The following is a 23,468-nucleotide window of genomic DNA, read 5'->3' as shown; positions in this document are numbered from 1 at the left end:
CAAAAAGACGAGACAAAGAGGAGAAGTGGACAACGACAGCGCAGACGGCGCTTAATGTTAATCATTGTTGCACCAGTTCTTTATTGTTCTGGCGAATGCCCTTCCGTTTCGTGCCATTGGTCAATAGCGAGTCAAGCGTTCAACCACTTTTGGTCGACACAAACTCGAACCTCGAGCGTTACCGGGACATTTCGCTTGGACGCGTACCCTACCCTGCCTGATTGTTACGCAGACTCACGGACCGGCATATAACAGAACGGTTTTTCTCTCTAGTTCAGTCCCCTCCAATTCGTTCTAGTTGGGGTCAGTCAGCAGCTGTGGCTGTCAGACTCTTAAGGTAGGTCAGAACGTGGGCTGGTTGAAGCCAATGCCAGTGGACGGAAAGACTCGACTTTGCATATTATAGAATCAAAGTATAAACACCTTATCGCGGACGTCGATTTGCCGTCATAAAGCTTTCAGTGCCGTTCAATGCGCAGTACAGGAGTTCCTCGTTCGCTGGGAATTGAGTACTGCCACCTTGAAGACAACTACGAATGGGGTGAGTGACCGGCTCATCATTTCCCGACTCATTGAATCCAGCAAGGATCTAGCCGTACACAGATGCTATCGCGTTCTGCTTTGGATCTGAATTCCGTTATCAAGACGGGAGCTCGTGTTTCTTTCCAAAGAGCATGTGAAAGTGGTGACAACAGCTCAAAAGCTAGCACGCAAAACCAGTGACTACTGGTGGGCCATATATGTCGGGAGTTTTATTTAGAAGGGCCAAAATTTAAGACAAAGATAACTGGTTTTAGAGTTCGGACACCGTGTAAGAGGCAAACTGCTTCAAATACTTTCTAATAAACTAAATGCACAAATTAGTTTTTGAAATTTTTATTCTGGGTGGTTTGCTGTATTTTCAGAACTGGAGCTCATCCTCCAATTAATACAGCTGAGAAAACATAATTTTCTTTTAAAAAATGTTGCACACTTTACGAAGCCCACCCCGAAGGGCCGTATCACGCAGTAGCACAGCGCCTCTGACGAAGATCACTCAACCAGAGATTCTGTCACTCTGCTGGCATCCAAGACGAGGGCAAGAAAGTTTGTCAATTTCGTTTCGACCATATGCTGTTAATCTGATATAGCCGTCGCACCAATACCCAATGCGCGCAGTCACTGCGCTTGCAGCCCGGCCTTAAAGCGAGCATTGACCAAGCGATCTAAGCTAGACACGCCGCTGGCACTGCCATTTCATGAAACCGCCTATCAGGGTCAGATCTGTGTGTCTTGTAAAGCCCGCTAGATTTTTAAAAATCTTTCTTGGTTATACTACTTGGAGGTGGAGCTCCAATTCGGCATATACAATGTACAAATAAAATTTAATAAGAACCTAATACAAAATTAATAAAACTTTAATAACAATGTAATTAGTTGATTTATGTATATAGGTAATTAGCGAGCTAATTGAAGCCTTCTCAATCTTATCTGATATCCACCGTAGCCCCAATATAGTCTCAGGGCTAAAATTTATCCACAGTCGTTGTTGTTGTTGTTCTCCTCTAATTTAGTTCCCATTACTTTTTTTTTTAATTTGGACTTTCGAAAGAAAGAAAAACCACCCGGTACAGCAGCTGACACTATTCATATCCTGAAAAAACAAAGAAAGAAGATACGTGCGTACATGATGAACGAGCTAAAGCGCGAGCTTGTAGTATATTTTTCTTACATTGTATTAAAGCATGAGGCATATATATTTTTAAAAAGTTTTTATTTAATGTTCTTACACATGGACCGGGCGTTTTGATATTTTTTTTTTAATGGTGGACTTTGGACGCACCTACAAAGTGCTGTTTCCATCTGGTGCCATATTTCTATGACATATGCGCGCATCCGCTATATGTATCTCACATTATATTGTGTTTTTCGCTGCGTTGTGATTCCCCCTGTACATAAAAGCCAGATGCATAACCACGCTGCTTCACCTACGATAGGTTTGCGCAGGAGTACGCTGGGAAAGGCATTGGTGCGCATCTCAGCGTAGACCACCTTTTCGCGCTTTTCAGTACAAACAACTTGTGGTTTGATCCTTCCTTCATGCATGCGCTGACTCGCAATACTGTGAGCTTTTGAACCTTTCAGCAGTGAACATCCCAGTGGATTATTTGTTTTTTTTTTTTAAATCTTTCTTAGCAAATATTTCGACGGCCACTATAAATGAAATGAAAAGAATATTTTAGATTTTGACATCTTTTTTATGAAAGATCTAAATCGCATAGAAGTATGACAGGGCCAAAGTAGTATGCGTCCCTATTTAAATATTGGATGCAAACAGCCGCACTTTGGGCTGTGTGAATTGTTAGTGACGGACTAAGGTACACAGCCAGACGTTGAAAGCGATCTATATTGTAAAACGCATTGCTGTCACGAACACATGCAATTAAGGGAGGAGAGCTGGTCTAACCCGATCATGGTAAGCGGGTACACAGGTTCAAACGGCGCTAATGATATCTCCCTTTTCTTTTTTGAAGAATACCTGTGCGCTTAAGTCGTGGGGTTTTCTCTTTAGTGCTGCTTTCTTCTTTCTTTTCTTTTTCCTCGTTTTCAAGTTTTCACTGTTTTCACTGTTTTCAAGTGACTGCGCAGTGTTACGTCTAACATGTGACCTTACGCCCTAGTAGTTCATTACTTTCTATGCTGAATGTTTACAGACGCACAATAAGTTTTACTTGAGACAAGTAGCTGGTTCAATACCAGTGATCTACGCGTTTCTGTTAACTTGTTTTATAATTCTCGACCATTTAAGCAAACCGACAATACCCCCCCCCCCCCCCCTTCCTTCCTCGTCTCGTAAATACAGGATACTGCAGCAGCTATCACGTGCGATGTATCTCTGGAGCAGTTTGAAATCCTAGTAAATGCAAGATCAGCAAAGCAATCACGGAGGTCCTTGCAAAGTCGCGGGCTTAGTCCATGGCCATGTCGAAAACAACGGGCCCTGACAGAATCAAACATGAACGTTTGCTCAGTACTGGCGACGTTAAAAATGCATGAAGTATACAAATTCAACACCCTGATATCATCGGCTGGACTGAAGCCACATGAAAATTTGCGCTACAAACTTTATGCGGAAAAATATTACAAATGTGGACAATAGTTCCGAGTTACAGTCACTGTACTCTCGCTTTTATTATCTAATTCTTTAGATGAAGTTCTGTCCATTTTTTGTCACCTAGGCGTTTAGGAGAGGGAGACAAGTATTTACGCACAACGAATATTGCACGAGAAAATTTAAAACAAAAAGTGCAAAGTAATCAATCTAGACATTATTTTATTTGGCTTAACAACAACGCCGCCCACCATGAAGACGTATTCAGGCAAAACGCGATCAAGGGTGAATTGATTCTAAGTGTTAGTGTTGGTATTGCTACGCAATTTCTTTTTACTTACTTGTTTCCTGTGAGACTTATAGCGAGCGGAACTTGCAGAATTATCCAAGAAGTAACCAATTATCCTTTCTATTCTCTCTCTCATCACCTTTGCATACTCTGGTCGCTACGAAAACGAAGTAAACAATACAAATAAGTCTACTCACCGACACTTCATCCCAGGCTGCAGGTACTCCACGTGTAATGCGATAGCATCTCCCTTACGGCGTACATACATGCACCCAGCACCCTCAGCACACTTCGAGGTCGCAATCCGTCTCTTCCCACACAGTTCGGAGCATAGCCGAGCGGAGCGTAATGGAGGATTAACCTATAGGTTCATCATGCATCGATGGTGCGACCTGGCGTCGTCACTCTCTTGTGTCGTCATCAGGTTGCCCGGCTTGCACAATGTTAGATGGGACGAGACTCGGTCTGTGACGGGCCGTCTTATCCACTGGTACCGAAGCTTGCCGCTCCAATGTGCTCGAGTAGATGGATTAGTCTGTAGACGTGAGCTACGTGACAAAGCCACGCAGCACAGGCAGTCTACACGACAGTACATACCCACACCTCTGCAGAGGGGTAGAATCTTGATGAGCTACCGCTCGTATAGCGGGTCTAGGCGCCGTAAATTGGGTAAAACAGGAGGATGTGGCAAGAAATAGCATTTCTGTTATTCCACTGCATCGTCCCTGCTGCCACGTCAGGCATTTATAACCTCACCTTGAGGAGCAGACCCCATGGGAAATATAGTCAGCAGGCTAGCGCACACTGAAGTCGTGCAATCAGTAGCGTTGCCTTCCGGGTGCTTACAAAGATTGCTATGTTTACAAGATGCCGGGGAGTTTTTATTGCGTTAGCAATACTGCGCCAGGCTTTAGCCCGTAGCGTAGTCCCGGAAAGGCCCACGTTTGACCTTGAGCCGCAGCTGAGCCCAAGTTGGCAGCTCCTGCCAACCCACATATAAAACCCCGCTTTAACCAAGCCGCATGAACGTGCCTTAGTGGCCTATAGGGGTAACGTGATTGCCATGGTCCTGGCAGGCGGATTCTGACATAACCGTCCCATGTGAAACGAGAGACCCAAGTTGGCTCTCTCGCAGATCTCGCAGGAGCTGAACCATAAGCGCAGCCATGGAGGTATTGATAACGCAATTCAATCCGGTTTAACCAGAGGTAAACCACACCCAATTTTTATTCGTTTTAAGCGAAACGTATGCATCTCGTCAAAACACCGTCGGCGTAGTAGTAGTCGGCACCAGAGCGGCTGAAATATTCGTGCGAGAAAATCTTTATTTGTCGATGGATTTATGACGTCACAATCCACACTTCGTGCGGGAACTTCAAGTACCCCCATTCAAAATAAAACATATAACGAATTGCAGAACATTCTTAATGGAGCGAAAATTGGCGAAGAGCTTCCTCTAATTCGGCATTTTAGAAACAGGATGTAATAATATGAAATAAATTATTCGCCATCCGAGTTCGAACCCAGGTTCTCTGCATGCCAGACGGACACGCAACGCATAGCACACAAAGGGTCGTTGGTACCAAGCGTGTTGGAGGGGCACCTAGTGAACGCGTTGTGGTGCTCGGGACTTGATAACGTGGGTTTGGGATGTGTACTGATGTTGCAGCGGTAACAATTTCAAAATTGAAATGTTTTAAAAAGAAAATGTTTTTAAAAATTCGCGCAATAAGAGAGCGTTTCGTGTATGTTTCCCTAAATCTAAGCTTATAAGCATCCCCCTAGTGTTCTTTGTTCTAGTTTTTTTTTTCTTGCCTATGCAGTGCGAGCGTCAGCTTATTCAGCCCTTCGAGCTTTGCCTCCAATTTTTTGCAACGCAGCTTTTCGGCTGTAAAGGAGGCAGATTTCGGCATTTTGCGCTGATTGCATTCCGTGAAGTCTTAAAAAATAATCGAAAAGAATGACAAGCGACTTATTTCCATTATGTGAATTGACTTCGTCTACCCTGTCCTCAGGAAAAAGCTTACGATGCCCATAATCGCACTGTAGTAATATTCCCATTGCTGGTACATTATTTATACTCCGTTCTTCCTCAACAAGAGGAGTCATCCTTTTTTTCTGCTCTTCTCGTACCCTGTGTATAGCCTAGCATCTTTCCTGCATACCATCTGAGATTATTTCCTAAATCTTCTCTGCAAAACTATTGCAATAGCTAGCCAAGATACCTTTGCAATAGCCTCGTCAAGGAAAAAAATGTGCCGTTGTCCATCAGAATTGGTGATTAACTAGCTGCACGAATGTCATAACATCAGATGGATAATTTTTATTGGCTGGGGTTAAGTGACGTCACTTGAGTGGAAGTGACAACTACACATTTCCATATGTCTTCAATGCATATATTGGGCCAGCTCTAGGTATACTGTGTGGAATATCTAACCGTTAGCTAGATGACCCCGAGAGATTGCTGGTTGTGCGCAGGGAGACGTGTAGGGGCCCGCAAGCACAGCCAACATGACACAAAACTCTATGCATATGCCTCAAAATAAGCTAATGCTTCCACATTGCCAACATCCAGGGGCCAGGTCATCGCAGGATGAGGTAGCCGCCGTGTTCGGAAGACGCTCAAAGCGATGTACGAGACATCTTTGTTTTGCCTGCTCGAATTTTCGGCAGACTTGGAGCACCGAGTCGACGGTAGAGCAATCCATGCAGAATAGGATGTGGAACGCATCATCCGCGATACCCTTGAGGATATGCCCTACCTTGTCACTTTCCGGCATGGAGGTGCTAATCTTGCGACACAACGCAAGTACATCCTGAATGATAGGCGAGGTTATAGGACTCCGTGGGGGATTGAACACGAGATGAAAGTTCCGTTTTTGCAGCCAGAGCGCGTCCAATTGGTTTCCCGAACAAGTCCTTAAGCTTGCGCTTGCAGGTATCCCAGGTAACGAGCTCTTGTTCGTGGTTTTGAAACCATGTTCGAGCTGTTCCCGCCAAATAAAAGATGATGTTAGCGAGCATGATGGTGGCGTCCCAGTGGTTGTTCCGGCTGCAGCGCTCATACTCATCAAGCCAATCGTCAACGTCTGGATTGTCGTCGCCATTGAAGATGGGAGGGTGGCGAATTTTCGTTAGAACAACTGGCTGAGCCGATCTTCCCGCGGTGGTAGGGGCTGCTTCTGAGGTCATCGTGGCTGTTTGAGACGTGGTTGTGATCTCAGGTAGGTGGCGGCCGCTTCGTAAATCCAGCTTTTGGCAGCGTAAATGGGCTAATCGGCGCGTACGGGGATCTTGATTCACCTCCACCAAGATGATACGTGGCAAGGTTAGTCCACGAAGGTTAGTCCAGGCTGGCACCGCACACAGAACACAGAAACACAGCAGCGTCGACCTTACTCTAGCATCAATCGTTGCTACCACTTTGTCTTCTTCTATGTCACTGTTGCTGATCGTTGTCATCTTCAACTTCCAGCGATGCAGGGCATATATGTCACAATATAACATAATGACGCGTCCGTGAAACATTTTAGGAGAGGTTGTTCTTCGATATTTCATCATACTCTCATTTTTCGTTGATCATGAAATCTACTCTTGCTGCAAGTAACAAGTTATGCTCTTCTGAACTTCGAGTTAGGATCGCAATAAATTTCATTCGGCAAGCAATAAATACGCCATCTAGCTGCTCGTGTTTGTTTGTTTGTTTGTTTGTTTGTTTTTTCAGGTCATGGAAAATCTCACAGAAGTGGTATTAAACTTTCCCCTTGCGAAACTTCGGTTACAACCACAATCTTGAATTTGGATTGAAAAAAAAAATGGTCTGTAATTCAGTTTCATTAGAGATCGTTCAGCGTGGTTTAGTTTGAATTACTAAATTTAAAATTTGCTCACTTTTGCCATTTCCTTTCTGAAATTCGTTGCCGCGCCAGGAGCTCAAAACTTATCCTCTTCTCTCCTGAAGTTCGCGGCCATTTATGGCTACGTGTCTTCTTAACGACGCCCTAAATGATTCCCGAGGCTAGACCGCCAGAAGTGTACTCGACCACCCACCACATAGAGATCCGGACACGCGGTTGAGAGCACGGTGTGCGCGCGAGCTCCGCGCGATCCCTAGTTCCCCAGATCTGGGGAAGCGTTTCGAAGATTGGCGCCTCCTTTCTTTCTCCCTCGCCCTCTTTTCTCTAACTCCCCTCTCGTCCCGAAAACAGCGAAGAACAGCCAAGGGTTCGGAAAAAAAAAAAAAAAAAAAGAGTAGTGTAAGTATAGAGAGCGAAAGAGACAGTCGTTTCAGCGAGGCAAGCATCCCTTCCCTCACGCATACTATCTCTCTCCTGTGCCTCCCGCGCCTCTCCCTTCCACTCCCTTTCTCTCCGGCGTCCGCCCCGGGGCGGCGGGGCGCCGCAAAAGCGGCGCGCCGAAGTTTTGCGCGCGGAGACAGGGCTTCTCCGCGCGCCATCACAGTCATGTCCCGTCCGGTGTCCCTGGTGAAACGGCGCCAGGGCGGTCTGGGGCTCGTGCTCGGACCCCCGTCTTCTTCAAACGCAACCAATGCCCTGGGCGGCAGTCCTCGATGCAGCCCCATGAATTCGCCGGCCCGGGCCCGCAGGAGCTCGCTGGCCACGTGCAGTAGCGGCGCCGGAGCATCGTCGGCGGGCGACGCGCTGCCGTCCGGCGCCGGAGGAGTGCGCGCCGTGGTTCACGCCGTGGTTCCAGGCAGCGAGGCTGATCGCACGGGCCTGATCCGGCCCGGGGACGTGGTGCTTCGCGTGAACGGAACGTGCCTCTTGGGCTACGAACACGGTAACTGCCTCCTCGGACAGGTGCCGGACGACGCGCCGGTCACGCTGGAGCTGGCATGCAATGGAGACGCATTCGGGTCCGCCTTCGGGTCGGCGTACGGGTGAGTGTCCCCATCTGCATAATCGGCGTCGCTTCACAATGTACAGTCGTGAGCAAAAGTGGTATACAACACTCAGGCGGTGGCTGATCTCGAGAAAACTGCATCCTAACTTTATCTAGCAACAGCTATATAAGATCGAGACAATAGTGCAAGTGTCCCATTCTATCAACATGCATGTGGCGATGTCACTGTCCCTTACGCTGTCGCTAGATGACATTTAGATGCAGTTTTCTCAAGCTCTGTTACTGGCTGAGTGTTGTATACCACTTTTGCTCACGACTGTACCTTTCCGCTCGTGTGAGAGCAATGACATTAGCCCTCCGTTCTTCGAAAAGGCGGTGGCATTCCGGCAAGTTATGGGGGGATCACAAGTCTTCGCCATTTACCATTGTTATTAGCCTAGTGTGAATGTAATAATTTCAAGCCCATGCATACTTTCGGATCTCATGGACACCTTGGGAAGTTGGGATTATTGTGCGTCTCTTTTAACACCAGTACGATAGCTGTCAGCGCTGGAAATTTAAAAAGAAACGCCAGTAAAACGGGATGCGCAGATTCCTGCGGCCGTTCACACTGAGAGAATCCTGAACGAATCAAACGGTGAAGTTTTTCTTTTGGTTGATAGCAACCGAAATTGTGTAAGCACCGGCTTCAACCATCATCATTTCTCCTCCTTCTTACTACACGGCAACAACGTAACCCCTGTAACGGGAGTGGTGACGCAAAGCCTTAGCTTCGGGCTCGCAGTTAAAAGAAAGAACGGCCTGCCGAAGCGATTGTACTACAGCCTCCGGCCGTTCCGTCTGTCTGTCTGTCCCGTTGGCGGCAGCGCATTGCCTCGACGACGGGACGGCGACGAAACGAAGACGCGATAAGCCATATACCGTGTCGAGAAGATGACGAATGAACGAGTGATGATAGCCGTCTTGTGTCATTTTTTCTTCCCGCTCAGCCAGGTTTTGCTAAAGGAACGGCGATACTTCATTCGCCAGATATCGCCCTCAATAATGACATGACTGTTACAGTGCGTATTTTATTTTTTCACTATCTTTCCTTTTTTATTTCACTGTTATCCTAAAGGAGCGAACAGGTATATAGATGCGGCTATCAGCTTATATTGAATTCATATATACTTGCTTTCGCAATAGTCTTTCCGTGACATAATGACTTGACAGCAGAGTGGAAAGGAAACATCATTTCGAGAGAGTAGATTTTAGCGCCACTGAGCTGTTCAAAAAATCACATAAATTGCAAAAATCAATTTCTATAATTTCCGATTCCGACTGCCGAAAGCGCCGTATTATCTACTGCCCAGCCTCTTCTCGTGTCGTGTTGAGAGCAAAAGTTCTTATCTTATGGACGCAAAAACCGAACAATATTCACGTTTTCTAGATTGCCAGCAACAAGAATATACAGCGCGCACCAATCTATACAGAACCATATTGTCAGTGGCATGCTGATGCTTTAGAGCTGTGTGCGATTAATCAAGGGCAGTGTAGGTGCCTCGCAATACTTGGCGCAACGGTGATATATTTACCAGAAACAAAATAAAATTTTGCGAGAAAACTCTCAGCATGTGCGGTGGCGGGGAATAGCATTATGCAAATTTCTCCCATTTCTGCACGAAACCCAATGCTAAAGTGAAAAATGCGTGGCGTTGAAACCGCCTTCATAATTTTGGTCGTAATTTTATAGCTGTCGAGCACAGGGAGCTCACGACAGATTTATAACAATCACTACGTGCTTCGAAATCGGGATTACTCGCTGCAATAATTTTATTTAATAAAGTTTTATTTTCAGCTGTCCTGTTTTGTTTTGTTTGTGGAGTTGTGACGTGACCTAACCAGACTGCACCGACTACGCGGTTAGCATACCCTACGATGGCAAGCAGACGTGAGCGCCGATACTTTTTTTTTTTTTTTTCACTAACAAGTGGAAACGAATAACTCGTCTATGACAGGCACATTGCCCTTTTCAAATGTCAGGGCTCACTTTTGCTTTTTCGGCGAGCGTAGATATATACGCGTTAATGGTTACCATACCGATCCATAATGCTTCCCAATCTCAACCTGGATGGTTCTTTTTTCTTTCTTTTGTAAAATCGGCTTAGTGCTCATTGCTAGCATGAATGTAATTAGGCAGAAGTCACCATAGACGAGCTTAGCACTTGTAGCGGCAGCTTTAACAATTCCCAATTTTTTCCGATTTGTTCATCTTCCGATTGTTCCTCATCCTAAACTTTCTATTGTTCATCTACTGTTATAAAACCGATGCTTTAAGTGTGCATCAATTCACCTCTATTTTATTTCATGAACACAATTGTCTTTCATTACGTTTTTTTATTTAGAGGCACGCTGTTCTCTCTGCTAAATTCCGTTACAGCAAGGTCACTGCAAATGATGTCCTTTCGCCAGCATAGGGTCTCGTATACATCTTGTGTATTCGGTAAAAACGTTGCTGTTCACGCACCTGCTCAGCGTATAGCCACAAACGGAAGCCACGGCGAGAAATTTGGTCTCTCCTTCAAGAGGACCAATCAACCTGAACACCTAAGCTTCGTACTGAATTTGCTTTTCCTCCTTGGGTTCCAATACTTTTCGAACTACACACTCCTGTCATCACGCTAGAGGGAAGAAGGAAAGAGAAACAAGAAACAGTCCTATTACTCACCCGTACAGTGTTCTAGAAGGGGAAATATTCGAGAACGCTGTACTCACCGCCTACGAAGGTGTAAAAGAGTTGGCGGTTTTTTCGCGCTTTTTTTAGTCCGCTAATACAACGTGTCTCGCACATCTTACAAAGCGAGAAAATGATACTAATGAATCGCCACGACGCAGTGCCATCAGAGCTGGTTCATCAGGATCCAAAACTCTGCCTTGTTCCAATACGAACCTCCTACGATATGTTTTCATCACCTTGCTTCCATGTCGATGAAAGATATGTTGATGAACATGCGCCTCGCAGTGCGCTCTCGGTGAAAAATTAATTATAGCATTTGTTATTATAGGCCAGTGTAAAGGAGATAGGTTGCATTTTGCCATGGTTTCCCTACTGAAAAAACGAAAAGTGTTACCGGGCAATAACCTCACACAATCTCATCAAATCACACAGACTCTCATACGTTGCACATCATTATCATAAAAAGTCTTCCATAATGTGTGTTAATGTACACGAAACTATGAGATCTTACGCAATTATATGCGACTCGTATGTGATTTCTTGCATGAATTGAGTGAGACTGTGTGAGAAAATGTGAGATTATTGCCTCATACAATTTTTTCAGTAGGGTTGCATGCTGAGTTTGCGTTACATTGTAGTCCGATAGTACAGTGAGGTAGTTAAACATTGAGCACGTTAGTACGTTACATCTGACAAATCTCATCGAAAGCGCGCGATGCTTACTATTGCGCTAACTTGCGTCAGTAAAACAGTGAGCCGTACTGAAATCGAGTGACGCTGAACTCTCTTTCTACTCAAACCGCGTTTTTGTAATCGCCAGTTTTGTTATCTCCCCTTCTGTTGTGGAAGTTCGTCATTAACATCTAGAAACCAGTCTTTGTCCCAAACAGTTTCGCGATTTGAAATACCCGAACACAATACACCAAAACCTCATCCTGAAAAATGTATCAGGGCGTTATAAAACGGAAAGGCGACGTTTAAACACCGGCAGCGGTAAAATGTTCGTCGACGTTTTCGTTTAAAACGGATGGTTCTAATCTTGTCCACTGCCCAGTAAGATTATTGGGGGTGTGCCACCGTTATTAAGTAGTTTATTTTTTCAGACTACCAAGAAGCACAAACGACAACCTTCTTCATATTCTATCAATAGTTATCGCTATTCGCGTCAAGGCCGTGGATATATTTTAGTCTGTTCAACAGTTGTACCGCGGATTATTTTCAGCTATGAAGCCACAACACGGGATCTAATTCTCCTGGACACAAACTACCGTTTGCCATACGCAGGCCACGGGGCTGCGAACGAACGGCATGTTCTGAATGCTTATTCTTTCCTGGGACCATTCACAAACTGCGAGCGGCGTGTCAACAGCTCTGACAAGAACTGACGCGCCTTTCAGCCTCGCTGTGTTGCCACACACGCTCGCGCCCTCGGCAGTTGCGTGCTTCGACTCTGTGAACAGGAAAGCACGCGTGACCTGTCCTAGTACGCGCCCGGCCACTATATAATGAATCTTGTTAACTACTCAGTTTGGTGTAGGCCTCGCTTCATGGGGCAACAGACCACGATGTCACCGGTAATTACACCGAGCGAGCACTGGTCGGGGGCGCCTCCGGTAAAGCTGCCTCTCTGGCTGACATGCAACGGCACCTGCGGTTGTAAGCTGTCGATCTGCCTATGTTCGTGCTGCTCCCACTGTAGCTGGCATCCGCCACTCATCCATAGCGTACAGATAAATATTCGATGTTATTCGTAGAGCTCCCGCTTCACGCTCGCTGGGTCGAAATTCCCACCCGGCCTGGAACTTGAGGTCGGGAAATATGCGTCAAAGTTTGACGTGGAGTCAGCGTTTGCGCCTTCTCGCTACTCTATGTCGCAATATCTTAGAGAATTGAAAGCCAAAATAAAAGGTTATGGGCAATGTACTAATAAGTAAGCGATTGCCATGGCTTTCTTTCAAAGACTGCCACGCAGAAGGACGGCGTCAAGACTCCAAAAGTTTTCCGAATAGAACTCCTTGTAGGCGGACAGCACCCGTTTGCTCAGAGCATTATCAAATACGTCTATTTTAGTTTTGTTTCGAGGACTAAACGTGGGTGTTGTGCATAAATTATTGGAACTAATGGCTACAGCGTTATTATGATGTCTCTTGTTTCGTCGAAACACACGCACATTAAAAAATAAAATAAGATGGAAGGAATTAATACGGAAAAAATATGCGCGCTAGGCAAGACGCCACTATAAAAACGCAGGCGACAGTGATGGCTCTCGTTTGCAGTCCTGTTTTTGTTTTTTGTATTTGTTCTTTTTTAAGAAATCCTCTGACTTGTATTTTTTTTTTTTTTGATGTTGTCGCTCATCGAAGTGTTCAGTAAGATTGTTGTTTCTACTTTCAATTTATCCACGGCGTGATCCATCCCAGTTAAACTGGAAGTCGTTTAAACCAGTGTTCGGGAATATTCGAGCACGTAAAAGAGTACATGCTGAACACGTGACATCACCTCTTCTCTCCAGCCTTACGATCCCGAATTAAACCGATCTTACCTTCTTCCCTCGAGCCGTACACGCGAGTTAATAGTCGCGCCTACAGCTCGACCCACGCTGCAAAGCACATCGTTCAGCAATACTTGCGCCCGGGCGATTTGCTCTGCTACCACGACTTTCGACGTTCAAACACCGCCGTTCCTTTGTATGCTAGGCGCCACCGATCTTCGTAAAGCTTTCTCTTCAGCGATAGGAATGGAAGAAGAATTTGTTTATGCCTTCTTTTTCATATCAGTTGCACGAAAAGCTTTGCCATAAAGTTTCTGGGGAAACTATTTTAACGCGACACTGTGACCTCCGAATGCAGCGCTGCCTTTTGCGCTGAGGGCGGTTTCTATATATATTGTATATTTGTTGGTTCCTAGTGCTATCGAGCTACTTCGAGACCTCTTACTGATGCTCGAAGCGACGGATGACTTTTGAAATATTCATTCGAAGTGTGTAGCCAATAAAAATTTCCATCCATGTCGATTCTTCCTTAAACTCCTTATAGTTAACTGTAGACCATTGTGCTGCGCTTGTACACGTCGCCAAGAACTAGCCTAAACGATTCACCTCAGAAAATAAATATGTATAAAGGAAGACTGCAATGTATAAGGGGTATCATTTTGCGAATTACACTTCGTTTGATCGCGACAAAAGCTGTGGTTATGCTGTTTAATCTGAGCATATTCTATGGAATTTCTGGAACGTGCGAAAGCCCGCGGAACCGTAGCATTCCCACGTATCTGAAGGCGCGTGAACTATAAGGCTGGCTTGCGGACTTGAATGTGAATGCGGACTTGAAGAATTTGACAAATCTTCAAATTCTTCGAGATGCTGGGCGTTGTGAAGTGCAGCTATAAGGTCTGCAGGTTAACTTCGCAGAGATCGTGCTTATATTGCGAACATCAAAGAGAGGTATTCTCATATAAGGCAGTATATAGTTCGATCTGGGATTCTCGAGAGCCGATCTGACGCAGTGGCGAAGATGACGAGACTGAAAGATTTGCAAGTTTATATCCTCGCATGAGTTACGCTCACCCCTTTGATCGTGGTCTTGGCGCCGAATTTCATTTGTCGGTGGTGAAGTGATAAAAACCTGTCGATACTATTCGATATCTTCTTTTCGCCATTTTTTTTTTTCCATCGCGCTTGTATCGCATGAAGCCTTATTTCAAACCGGATTCACAGCCCCGTCCTGCAGGCTGAAAGGAACGCAAGGCTCTACAACGCAGCTACCGCAGCGAAAAGAAACGTCTTGTCGTCTTCCTCGCTGCAGCGACATACGTCTTCTTTGAACTGGTTATGGCGTATATGGCTGCAAATCGCGAAGTCGCGGTATCATATCACGGTCGCGGCGGTCGCTTCCGATGAAATCGAAGTCTGTGCGGTGTGAACGCCAGTTGGAGAACACCGGTGGTCGAATTTAATCGCAAGCCTTCCTCTACGGCATCTCTCGCTGTGCAAGTGCTGCTTTGACTTTGAACTAGGTGTATGTATATCGAAATTAATTAATATATGTAGACTTGATGCAAAAAAAAAAGGAAATTAAGCATTTACCACTGCGGCAGTTAACAGAGCATGGTTATACCACCAACGCCGAACGAAGAAGAAAAGCTTGCACTATGTAATTAAATTAATTTTTTTTTTTTTTCTGGCACCGCGCTTGAAGGATCTAGCATTGCAGGCGCAGCCCGTTTATAGGAATCCTAAGTATTCTGACAAAAAGGATACAACCCCGTTGACTGCGCTTCACGCTCATAATAAGAAAAATAACACTTTTGCGGGCTTGTAATCTATTCTCTTTCATAGTGATAGCGCTATCCGAGACAACGAATTGTTCAGAAAATACAAGAATGCAGTGAAAAATCAATATATGTAGCACATAAAGATTTTCCAGGCTCAGTTATTTTTTTTCGTAATTGTTACTGTAATTGTAGATCATTTTTGCCGCATAATCACGGCCTCTGAAGTATTGGTGCCGCAGCGGCATCGTCCAATCTTTGGATACATTTATACGCTACCTCCGTCAAGCTATTAGTGCCATATTCTCGGGATGGATGTTGTTTAATCCTAAGGCTTTGATAAGCCTTCGCTAATTTACCATCAAAGTGAAATTGTAACATATATATATATATATATATATATATATATATATATATATATATATATATATATATATATATATATATATATATATATATATATATATATATATATAAGATATTCGGTTTGTTTACGTCAAAGACAATGCCGCGAAAATAGTATTTGCCTAATAGACAAAGCTTAATCGGTACATTCGTCTTTTACTATTTAAATTCGGTAACCACAGAATAGAGGCGGCCCGATTTTAAATGTACATCGTTCTACCCCAGGTTAATATTTCACCTTTAGGGCACACTATATAAATAACAAGGAAACAGATATCCACGTTGAGTTCTAACCCAGGTTAATATTTCACCTTTAGGGCACACTATATAAATAACAAGAAAACAGATATCCACGTTGAGTATTAACGTTGCGTTACCATGAGACCTCAATAGTGGATGTTTCTTAAAACGCTTTGCATTACAAAGAGTGCTTGCTTTGTTGAATAATCAGGGCGCACCTGGTACGGGTCATTTCTACCAAATGTAACTGCTAAATTGGAAAAATTTATACCGCATTTTTGCTTTCGTTTCTCTGCTGTCTCGGCCTGTTTATATTTTGGTTCCGCCAGAAAACAGAACTGTCTTAAACATTTTGGTGCACCTTAAATAAGATGGAAACGTGCTGTCAGTCGCATTGTCCAATCTTTAAAGTGCCTGAGGTGAATATCGCACGTGTAATTAATGAACTGTGACTCAGAGGCAGCGTTCTCCAGTACCGGGCGCTGTTTTACAACCTAAACTCAGAATACAAAGGCGAAAACACCGCTCGACCTAATTAATACTAGCTGGTTGCTTTTGAAGGTATATTCCAGCCACTTGCTTGCTATTGTCTCTGTAATTAATTTTCCGCTGCCTCTCTGTTGCTAGGAGCTTCGCTTCAATAAAGGTGTCCTCAATTTTTTCTTTAAAATATCAGTTCTGTCTAGAATGTAGGAATACACAGCTTCGTCTGGCTGCTGAATTACAGAACATCGTAAAGATACTGCGAACTTGAGTGTGAATCGGATGATTTGAGAGTGCCAATAAAGAAGCTCTGCGAACGAATTCATATAATGTCAAGCGAAGAACGTCGTTTATTTCTATCTACGTCTCACTTGGCATGTATACGAAGCTTCCTAAGATCGTGTAAACGATAGGCTCTCTGTGGTATAAAGGGTCGCGTTTCATCACGAGTTCTAAAAGAGAAACATGCTTCAAGCTCACTTGCCGATCCTGCTGTGACTCAGTTCTTTCAACCGGATTGCGCGCGACCCCGAGGGCGCACTTTCGAGATTGATAGCCTCTAAAAAAAGGAACGCGTCTTCCGGGCATATAAATCTGGCGTCGAACGGCACAGGGAATACATCCACAATTCAACGGGTATATACTGCAAACTCCCCTTATCCTAACACTGCGACATCGTGGTCCCAGTGTCTCGCCTGCTGATATCTCCTTCTTGCGAAGATCTCTGTAGTGCCTGATACCCAGCCTCACAGTTCATAGAGTACGGAGTATGGGAAGTACTTCTTTTTTTTTTCTTTTTACTTTTATTCTGCGGTCGGTGGCACTGTGTTGACAAGAGGTGCTGCACAGCGTCAGTGCATGAGGGTCTATAACGTGTCCCTGCCTGCTGACGGCCTGGGGTGCAGAGGTCGCGATGCATTAAACATGATGGTGTCGTCCCCTTTCCACCCCTCGCCTACTCCCAAATACTCAGAGACCACTGCCAACAGCGTCGTCATCTCTCGTTCTTCTTTTTTTTTTTTTTCTTCAGCGTTGTGTGTTTGCGTGCGGATTTCTTTAGAAGTGCGGTACGGTTGCTCGGAGAGTTAGTACGTAGAGAGGCAGAAATGAAGGGAAGAGCCCGCACGTGAGGGTGTATGCGTAGACGGAGGCTGCGTTATATGCAAAGCGGTCTGCCTCCGGTATTATATGCGGGAACGGAATAAAGAGAAGTGGCTTCTTCCATGTCGAGTGCACTCGGTTTTGTCAATAGTGCGCGCGAAGAGGGGCTTCACGCCGTCGCGTGTCGCGCTCGGTTTCGGTTTCTTTTTTCCTTCCGTGAAGCAAGAAAAAAAAAAAGACTATTGTGAGGCAATAAAATCGGCCGTTGTCTGCGCCGTAGCTCTCTTGCTGGTGTGATCGGTCGATCGCGTACTTTCTGGAGGGAAAAGAAAAGAAACTTTTGAGAATGGAGAGATATGGTCTCTGATTTCACTCTTTAATTTTCTATCATTCGCGGATAAGTGTTAATCCTTGGAATGATAAAGTTTGTGTTCGCTTAGTTCCCCTTAAACTTAAAGCTACCTGCACTTGGAAGCACCGGCACCCTCATGAACAAGAAATGGAAAAGAAGCATCAGTTCAATGACGAATGTGTTTCGACAAAGAGTCTCCCCGTTGGACCAAGAAGAAGCCCACTGTGAAACAGTTGGCCGGCAGACTGACTTCCGTTGTTGACTGCGCGCCGTTAGGCTGATTCGTGTTCAAAGTCCGGAAGAAAACACTGCACGTAACATAAGTTGGGCATTGTATTAGCCTGCTCCGTTTATCACATGCTCGTGACATCAACCTGCAGTTGAAAACTGAAAAGCAGCCTTTGATTTTCCTTGCTACGGAACAGTGTGACATCTGCGAAAAGTGCAGAGCACTTTGTGCAAAGTTTCCTTCCTTGAGGAAGTGTTTCGGTACTGCCCCATATCTCTTCTTGCCCCGCTTCTGTGTTATTTTCACATCAGATATAAACGTCATTTCTAAGCCTATATGCAGAGTAACGTGTGTGCTGGACCCTCAAGCCATCTTTTGCTAAATTGTTGCCTTGACATAACGAATACGCCTTTTTTATACTAACTTCGTGACTTCTGAGTATCTCAGAAAAATAAAAAGCAAACGAATGACTAATCAAATAAATGTATGCTCTAGTTCAGACTTTTCCCTCCTCTGGCTTCTTATAGCCGTTTTAGTAGAAGTGATGAAGTCAGGTTGTTGGCAAAAATAACGAAATATATAGCGTGGTTTGGCTAAATGAGAATTTCGTTAGCTGGCATGTCGGGTTTCCATTCGACCTTCGGTTTTCGTGGTTAGGCAGACTTGCAGTCAAAGAACGAGGAAATCGGTGTGAGGGGACTTGAACGGTAGCCCGTTGTTTTGGGACCGCTTAAAGCCACTTAAGAGGGCAGTATGGCAGCGGTGTTTTCTGGGTTCATTGCCCTAGAGTAGAAGTCCATAAAGACGACAACATTTACAATAGAGTTAAACCGTGACTGTGGGGACGATTTGACGCAGTGGCCAGAGAACTCGATCTGTCACGCTGCCGCGATAAGGAACACCTTTGGCGACCACAAAGTTTAGTACTTAATTTCATTTCAAGGTCAATGAGAGGCTTCAAACAGCGAAAACCAGTGAAATCTGATATTGGGGTTTAAGTGATACAGCCCAACGATACGAACGTTAACTAAGATAGAAACAGGTGGCACAGGCGCATGTTGTCCGAATAACAAATGACACACACATGACACAAATGACACTCTCTCTCTATCTCTCTCGCGCGCGGGCGCCGATCGGCCAAGAATGGAAGTGCAGCGAGATTTTTGTTGCGAGATCAACGCTCCGACAGCCAAAGCGAGACCTCAGGTGGCCGCAGCTACGTCGTGAGGAGGCGTAGCTACGGTCTCTTCATAAAAAATCGGCCTACCAAGATATTTGAATTCACGTTACCCCTATGTCACGGGCAGGGGCTGCCAAATTAGGTCTCTCCTTTCATATCGGAAAGTGATATCAGAATCAGCCTGCCCGAACCGTTTGCATTCTCGTTACCCCTACTACACGCAGGCAAGTCCATACATCCTGGTTGAAGCACGACTTCATAGGTGGGCTGGTATAGCTTACGCTCTCGCGCCATACCCTAAAGAGCTTAAGTGTCCCCAATAATGTAGCACGTCTTACACTGATAGGGCGTGATAGGGGAATAATGTAGTAGGCAAACGAATCTTTCGCCGTTGCTCAAGTAGGGATAACCAGAGCTAAACGCACAACTAATTTTTTTTTATACGCTTTACACAAAGACAGGCGTTGTTTCATGTCCACTATTTTTTTATCCACAGCCGTAATATGAACGTTGAAGCAACGCATATCAGCTAATCCCAGGAGACTATTCATGCAAATGTGGTACCCTTTAAACATTGGCAAGGCGTTAACCGGCCTAGCGCCAATCTCAAACACAGTAGCCATTTATTACACTTGATAAGAACAATACAACATTAAGTTTCAGAGGTCAGGACTCGAATTTCGCGCTAGAGCGAAAACCGTCCGCGCGCAAACATTGCAAGACCGAGCCGACTGCTGACCTCATCGACTTTATTCGGGATCTCCTTTGTTTTGCTTTGCTCCGGTTTTATACCTCTGATCTGGCATGCGAGAGAGACACCGTAGAGGGGACATTCATGAAGCAAAGCATGCAAGCACAATTCGAAAAGGGAAAAAAATATACGGACAAACGCAGACACGGAAAGCAGGAATTCCAGCCACGCACTCCTGTCGCTCGCATCACGGAGCTTCAGACTCGCGGAACACTTGTTACTCGGGAACAGCTTCCAACGGAAGAACATTCATGCTACAGCCAGTTTAAGGAACTTTAACGCATTTCTGTGCGGTCAGTGGTTTCTAATATTTCGGGCACTGTGAGGTACCCGTTTCTGGCCGACCATTAAGACAAGCAAGTCCCCATAAAATAAAGTAGAATCTCAACGTGCAAACGAACGAATAGATTTTTAGTAGAGGCCATCAGTGTCGTCAGAGCCAACGTGTAAGTTCTTTGCGAAGCCGAAAAGGTTCTTTTTTCTTGTTTTGTTTTGAGATTCCGCTCGAAAGAAGTCGTGTAAGAATCTTGACAAGCAGTTAAGAAACAAGCAAGCGTTTTAGGGCATTTGTCTCAACAAATTTATCAAACTTTTCTTCGTGCCACCATCGTAGCTGGCAAGCATTGAGGTTATTAAGCAATCAAAACTGTTTCTTTCTCATCACTCCCGCTCATATTGAAAAAATGAAGTTAAAAACTAGTCCAACACAAGTAGTCACCAACGTATGAGACGTAATTTCTGCAAAGGTTATTGCATAGAAGCAGTCGACTCACGCTTTATAGATTTTGTAGGCGTTCTTTGAAAGTCACCTCTAACGTAGCCCGTAGTTTTCTCCCTTACCTGGCATTAACCACTAACGCTATTAAGGAGAGACTCGCGTGACACGGAGAAGCGTCGACACGGAAACTCGTGACTTTTTCGATCCAAAAGCATTACCTTCCAACATGTGGTGGCACAGCAGTTGCGCAAAAATCGCGGTTCTGTTAAATGAGAAAATAAAGAAAACAACTGAAAGCTGAAGTTCAATCCAAAAGTTACGCTGGTACAGTTTGGTGTATTATCGAGCATGAAGTCACTACTAGAGAATTCGATATTCCAGACATCTTTGTTAACACAGCTGTACCTGCATACGGCTGATGATGCCGTCCAGAAAAGTACACAGAGAAAACGAAAAAAAAAAAGGGCATTTTTGTACATATCAATTTTTTCCTAAAGTGTGTAAGGCTAGCTGGCGATACGAAGGCGTCAGGTACGCGCTCGTGTCGCTGGTCTGACGTGTAGGAACGACGGCGACTCTGTGTTCGTTCTGCAAGTTTAGACCCTCTAAGGAACGTTAAATTACAGTTAAAGCAAGGGGAGATAATTATGTCTATAACACGCTCCTAAGACATAAAAAAACGGAGCTATAACGCTAAGTTATGATTTCAATTAACGTCTATGATTGCATGATGTGCAGTGCTCTCCTTTATAGTCGACGGCGTTCTTTTTTCCTCTAGCTAGATCCAGCCGCATCTTATTTTCCAAGCGTTAGGGTAAAACAAATTAACATCGTCACATCGATACCAGCAATTTAAACTGCTTATGGTGGGATGAAAGGTGAGTAGAAAGCAATCAGCACATAGCCAAATGATATAAAGAACGAGTGAATGCTTTTGCCGGGCGGTTGGATGTTTTTTGTGAACGCTATGTAGTCGAAAAATGGATAAGTTACAAATGATTCCTTGTTGCCCTTTACCGAACAAGGACCCCCCCATCTCGAATCATAAATAACGATATCCTTTTCCTGACAGCAGAAACAAAGGCACAAACATTGTGTACGTTGTCTAGGTCGGGTCCATACCTTGTCTTTCCCTGTACGTTTGTACCGTACGTGTGCTTCACACATATGAGGAGCTAAGGGCTACTGTAAGCAGGCTTGAATGCTTCGCTTTCGTATTGCCTGTATAGAAAAAAAAACATCTATTCCCCTGTCGATGAACAAATCTACTGTTCTTGAATCTTAACAAGGTATGAACTGAATTTTGGGGATATACGTTTTTTTATTGTCTATATATCATCAACGAGAAGCATTCCCGAGAAGCATCACCACATGATAACAAAGTAGTCACTTCAACGCGGAAACACCACTGTTGAATACGAAGAAATGTGTGTAGAAGAACTGTACACTGCATCTCAAGTTTAGTTTATGTAATGTTCTTAGTTATAATTTAGTGCGCGTAAAAGCACGTCTATTTGAATTGCCTGACCCCAGAGGACTGTTTATTAACGCGAAAGCATTAGTAGGCTTGTCGGCGCCAGACATTTCCACAAAACGGGTCGCCGGAAGTTGGTCCTTTCGTGACTTCTTCAAAAAATGGCGTCATGAGTCAATGGTTGACGAAGAGTTGTAAGTCATGGATAAGGCAGTGCTGCATCACCGAGCCGTGAGTCAGGCATCATGTGATATGGAAGTGTCGAGTCATGTAATCAATGGGTCATGAGAGTTATGAGTTACATGATGAGTTACGAGCCATGAGAGAAAATGTGTCCAGTCATGCCATGTGGGTAGATAGGTGTAGACAGGCGTCAACTGACAGCCATCAACGTCGTGCCAACGCATATGCTTTCGCATTATTCCAATGCAGTTTCTTCAGTGATCTTCAAGTTTGTTTTTTCTCTCGAAGTGCTCTGCTTGGCAGGCATTGAGCCAAGGCCGCGCTAAAAGCCATAGCCTCCAGGAACCGCATCCGGTTAGTGGGATGACAGCGCCTGCTGGTGCGCCGAGACGTGCACGCCTTTTAAACGCATAAGACACATGCGGGAGATTCCTAAAGTAGCCATACATGATACAGACATTTTCATTTTCACGAGCATTGTAATGTACGTTTGGTTCCCTTTTTTAAAGAACCCGCTGTTTAAAAAACTATGCCTTTGAAAGAAGAAAACAGGCGAGAGGAAAGGAAATTTCGATCTTAGCGCGTTAACAGCAGTTCCCGCATTCACCGATTTCGCCCGTGTCTGTCTGTCCAGTTCTTGTAAAACGTAGTTGGTCGGCATTTAGAACCCGCATTCGCCGATTATGTTTTTCTGGTCCTTGGCCTCTGAAATCTGTTAGTTCAAAAGCGTTTGTTAAGGCTAAACCAAGCTAAAATAAAACAGTTTTGGTCACGAATTCATTCCAAGTTCGCGACAGCGCGAGCAGATCAGCTTCACTGACTTCTCGTTTCAACTACTACGCCATCTGCACTCCCTAGAAGTGTACAGTGCGTGCCTTCTTATTCATTACCTTTCATCCGAACGCACTGAATCGAGAACACACCACAATAACACGGTCCTCTTTAGGTGCGTTAAACGGCACCAAAATTTTATAGTGCGCTGCCAGTAATGTCACCACTCACCCATGTCAGATTTTTGTCTGAAGCCTGCTTGATATTGCAATACGAGCCTCGAACTGGGACCGAGATTAAAAGTGAAGTCTTAGCACACCTAATTCGCAGTTGGCTTAACCACGCTAAGTCGT

General features: G+C 44.7%; 1 protein-coding gene across 2 annotated transcripts in view; it reads left to right on the top strand.

Annotated features, from left to right (window-relative positions):
• The first annotated feature begins 7,794 nt into the window (after positions 1-7,794).
• Positions 7,795-23,468, top strand: part of Nos (Nitric oxide synthase) — a 350,537-nt gene continuing 334,863 nt past the window's right edge. For both annotated transcript variants that reach the window (XM_084598518.1, XM_084598517.1), the window contains exon 1: positions 7,795-8,280. In XM_084598518.1, coding sequence (XP_084454644.1) covers positions 7,844-8,280 — 437 coding nt within the window. In that variant the 5' untranslated portion in view covers positions 7,795-7,843. The remainder of the gene's footprint in view (positions 8,281-23,468) is intronic.

The sequence above is a fragment of the Amblyomma maculatum genome, chromosome 3 (genome assembly GCF_055883805.1).
Source record: "Amblyomma maculatum isolate TAMU_Amacu chromosome 3, ASM5588380v1, whole genome shotgun sequence".
Lineage (NCBI taxonomy): Eukaryota > Metazoa > Arthropoda > Arachnida > Ixodida > Ixodidae > Amblyomma > Amblyomma maculatum.
The sequence above is the reverse complement of the archived record's forward strand: the minus strand, read 5'-3'. Positions and strand labels throughout refer to the sequence as shown.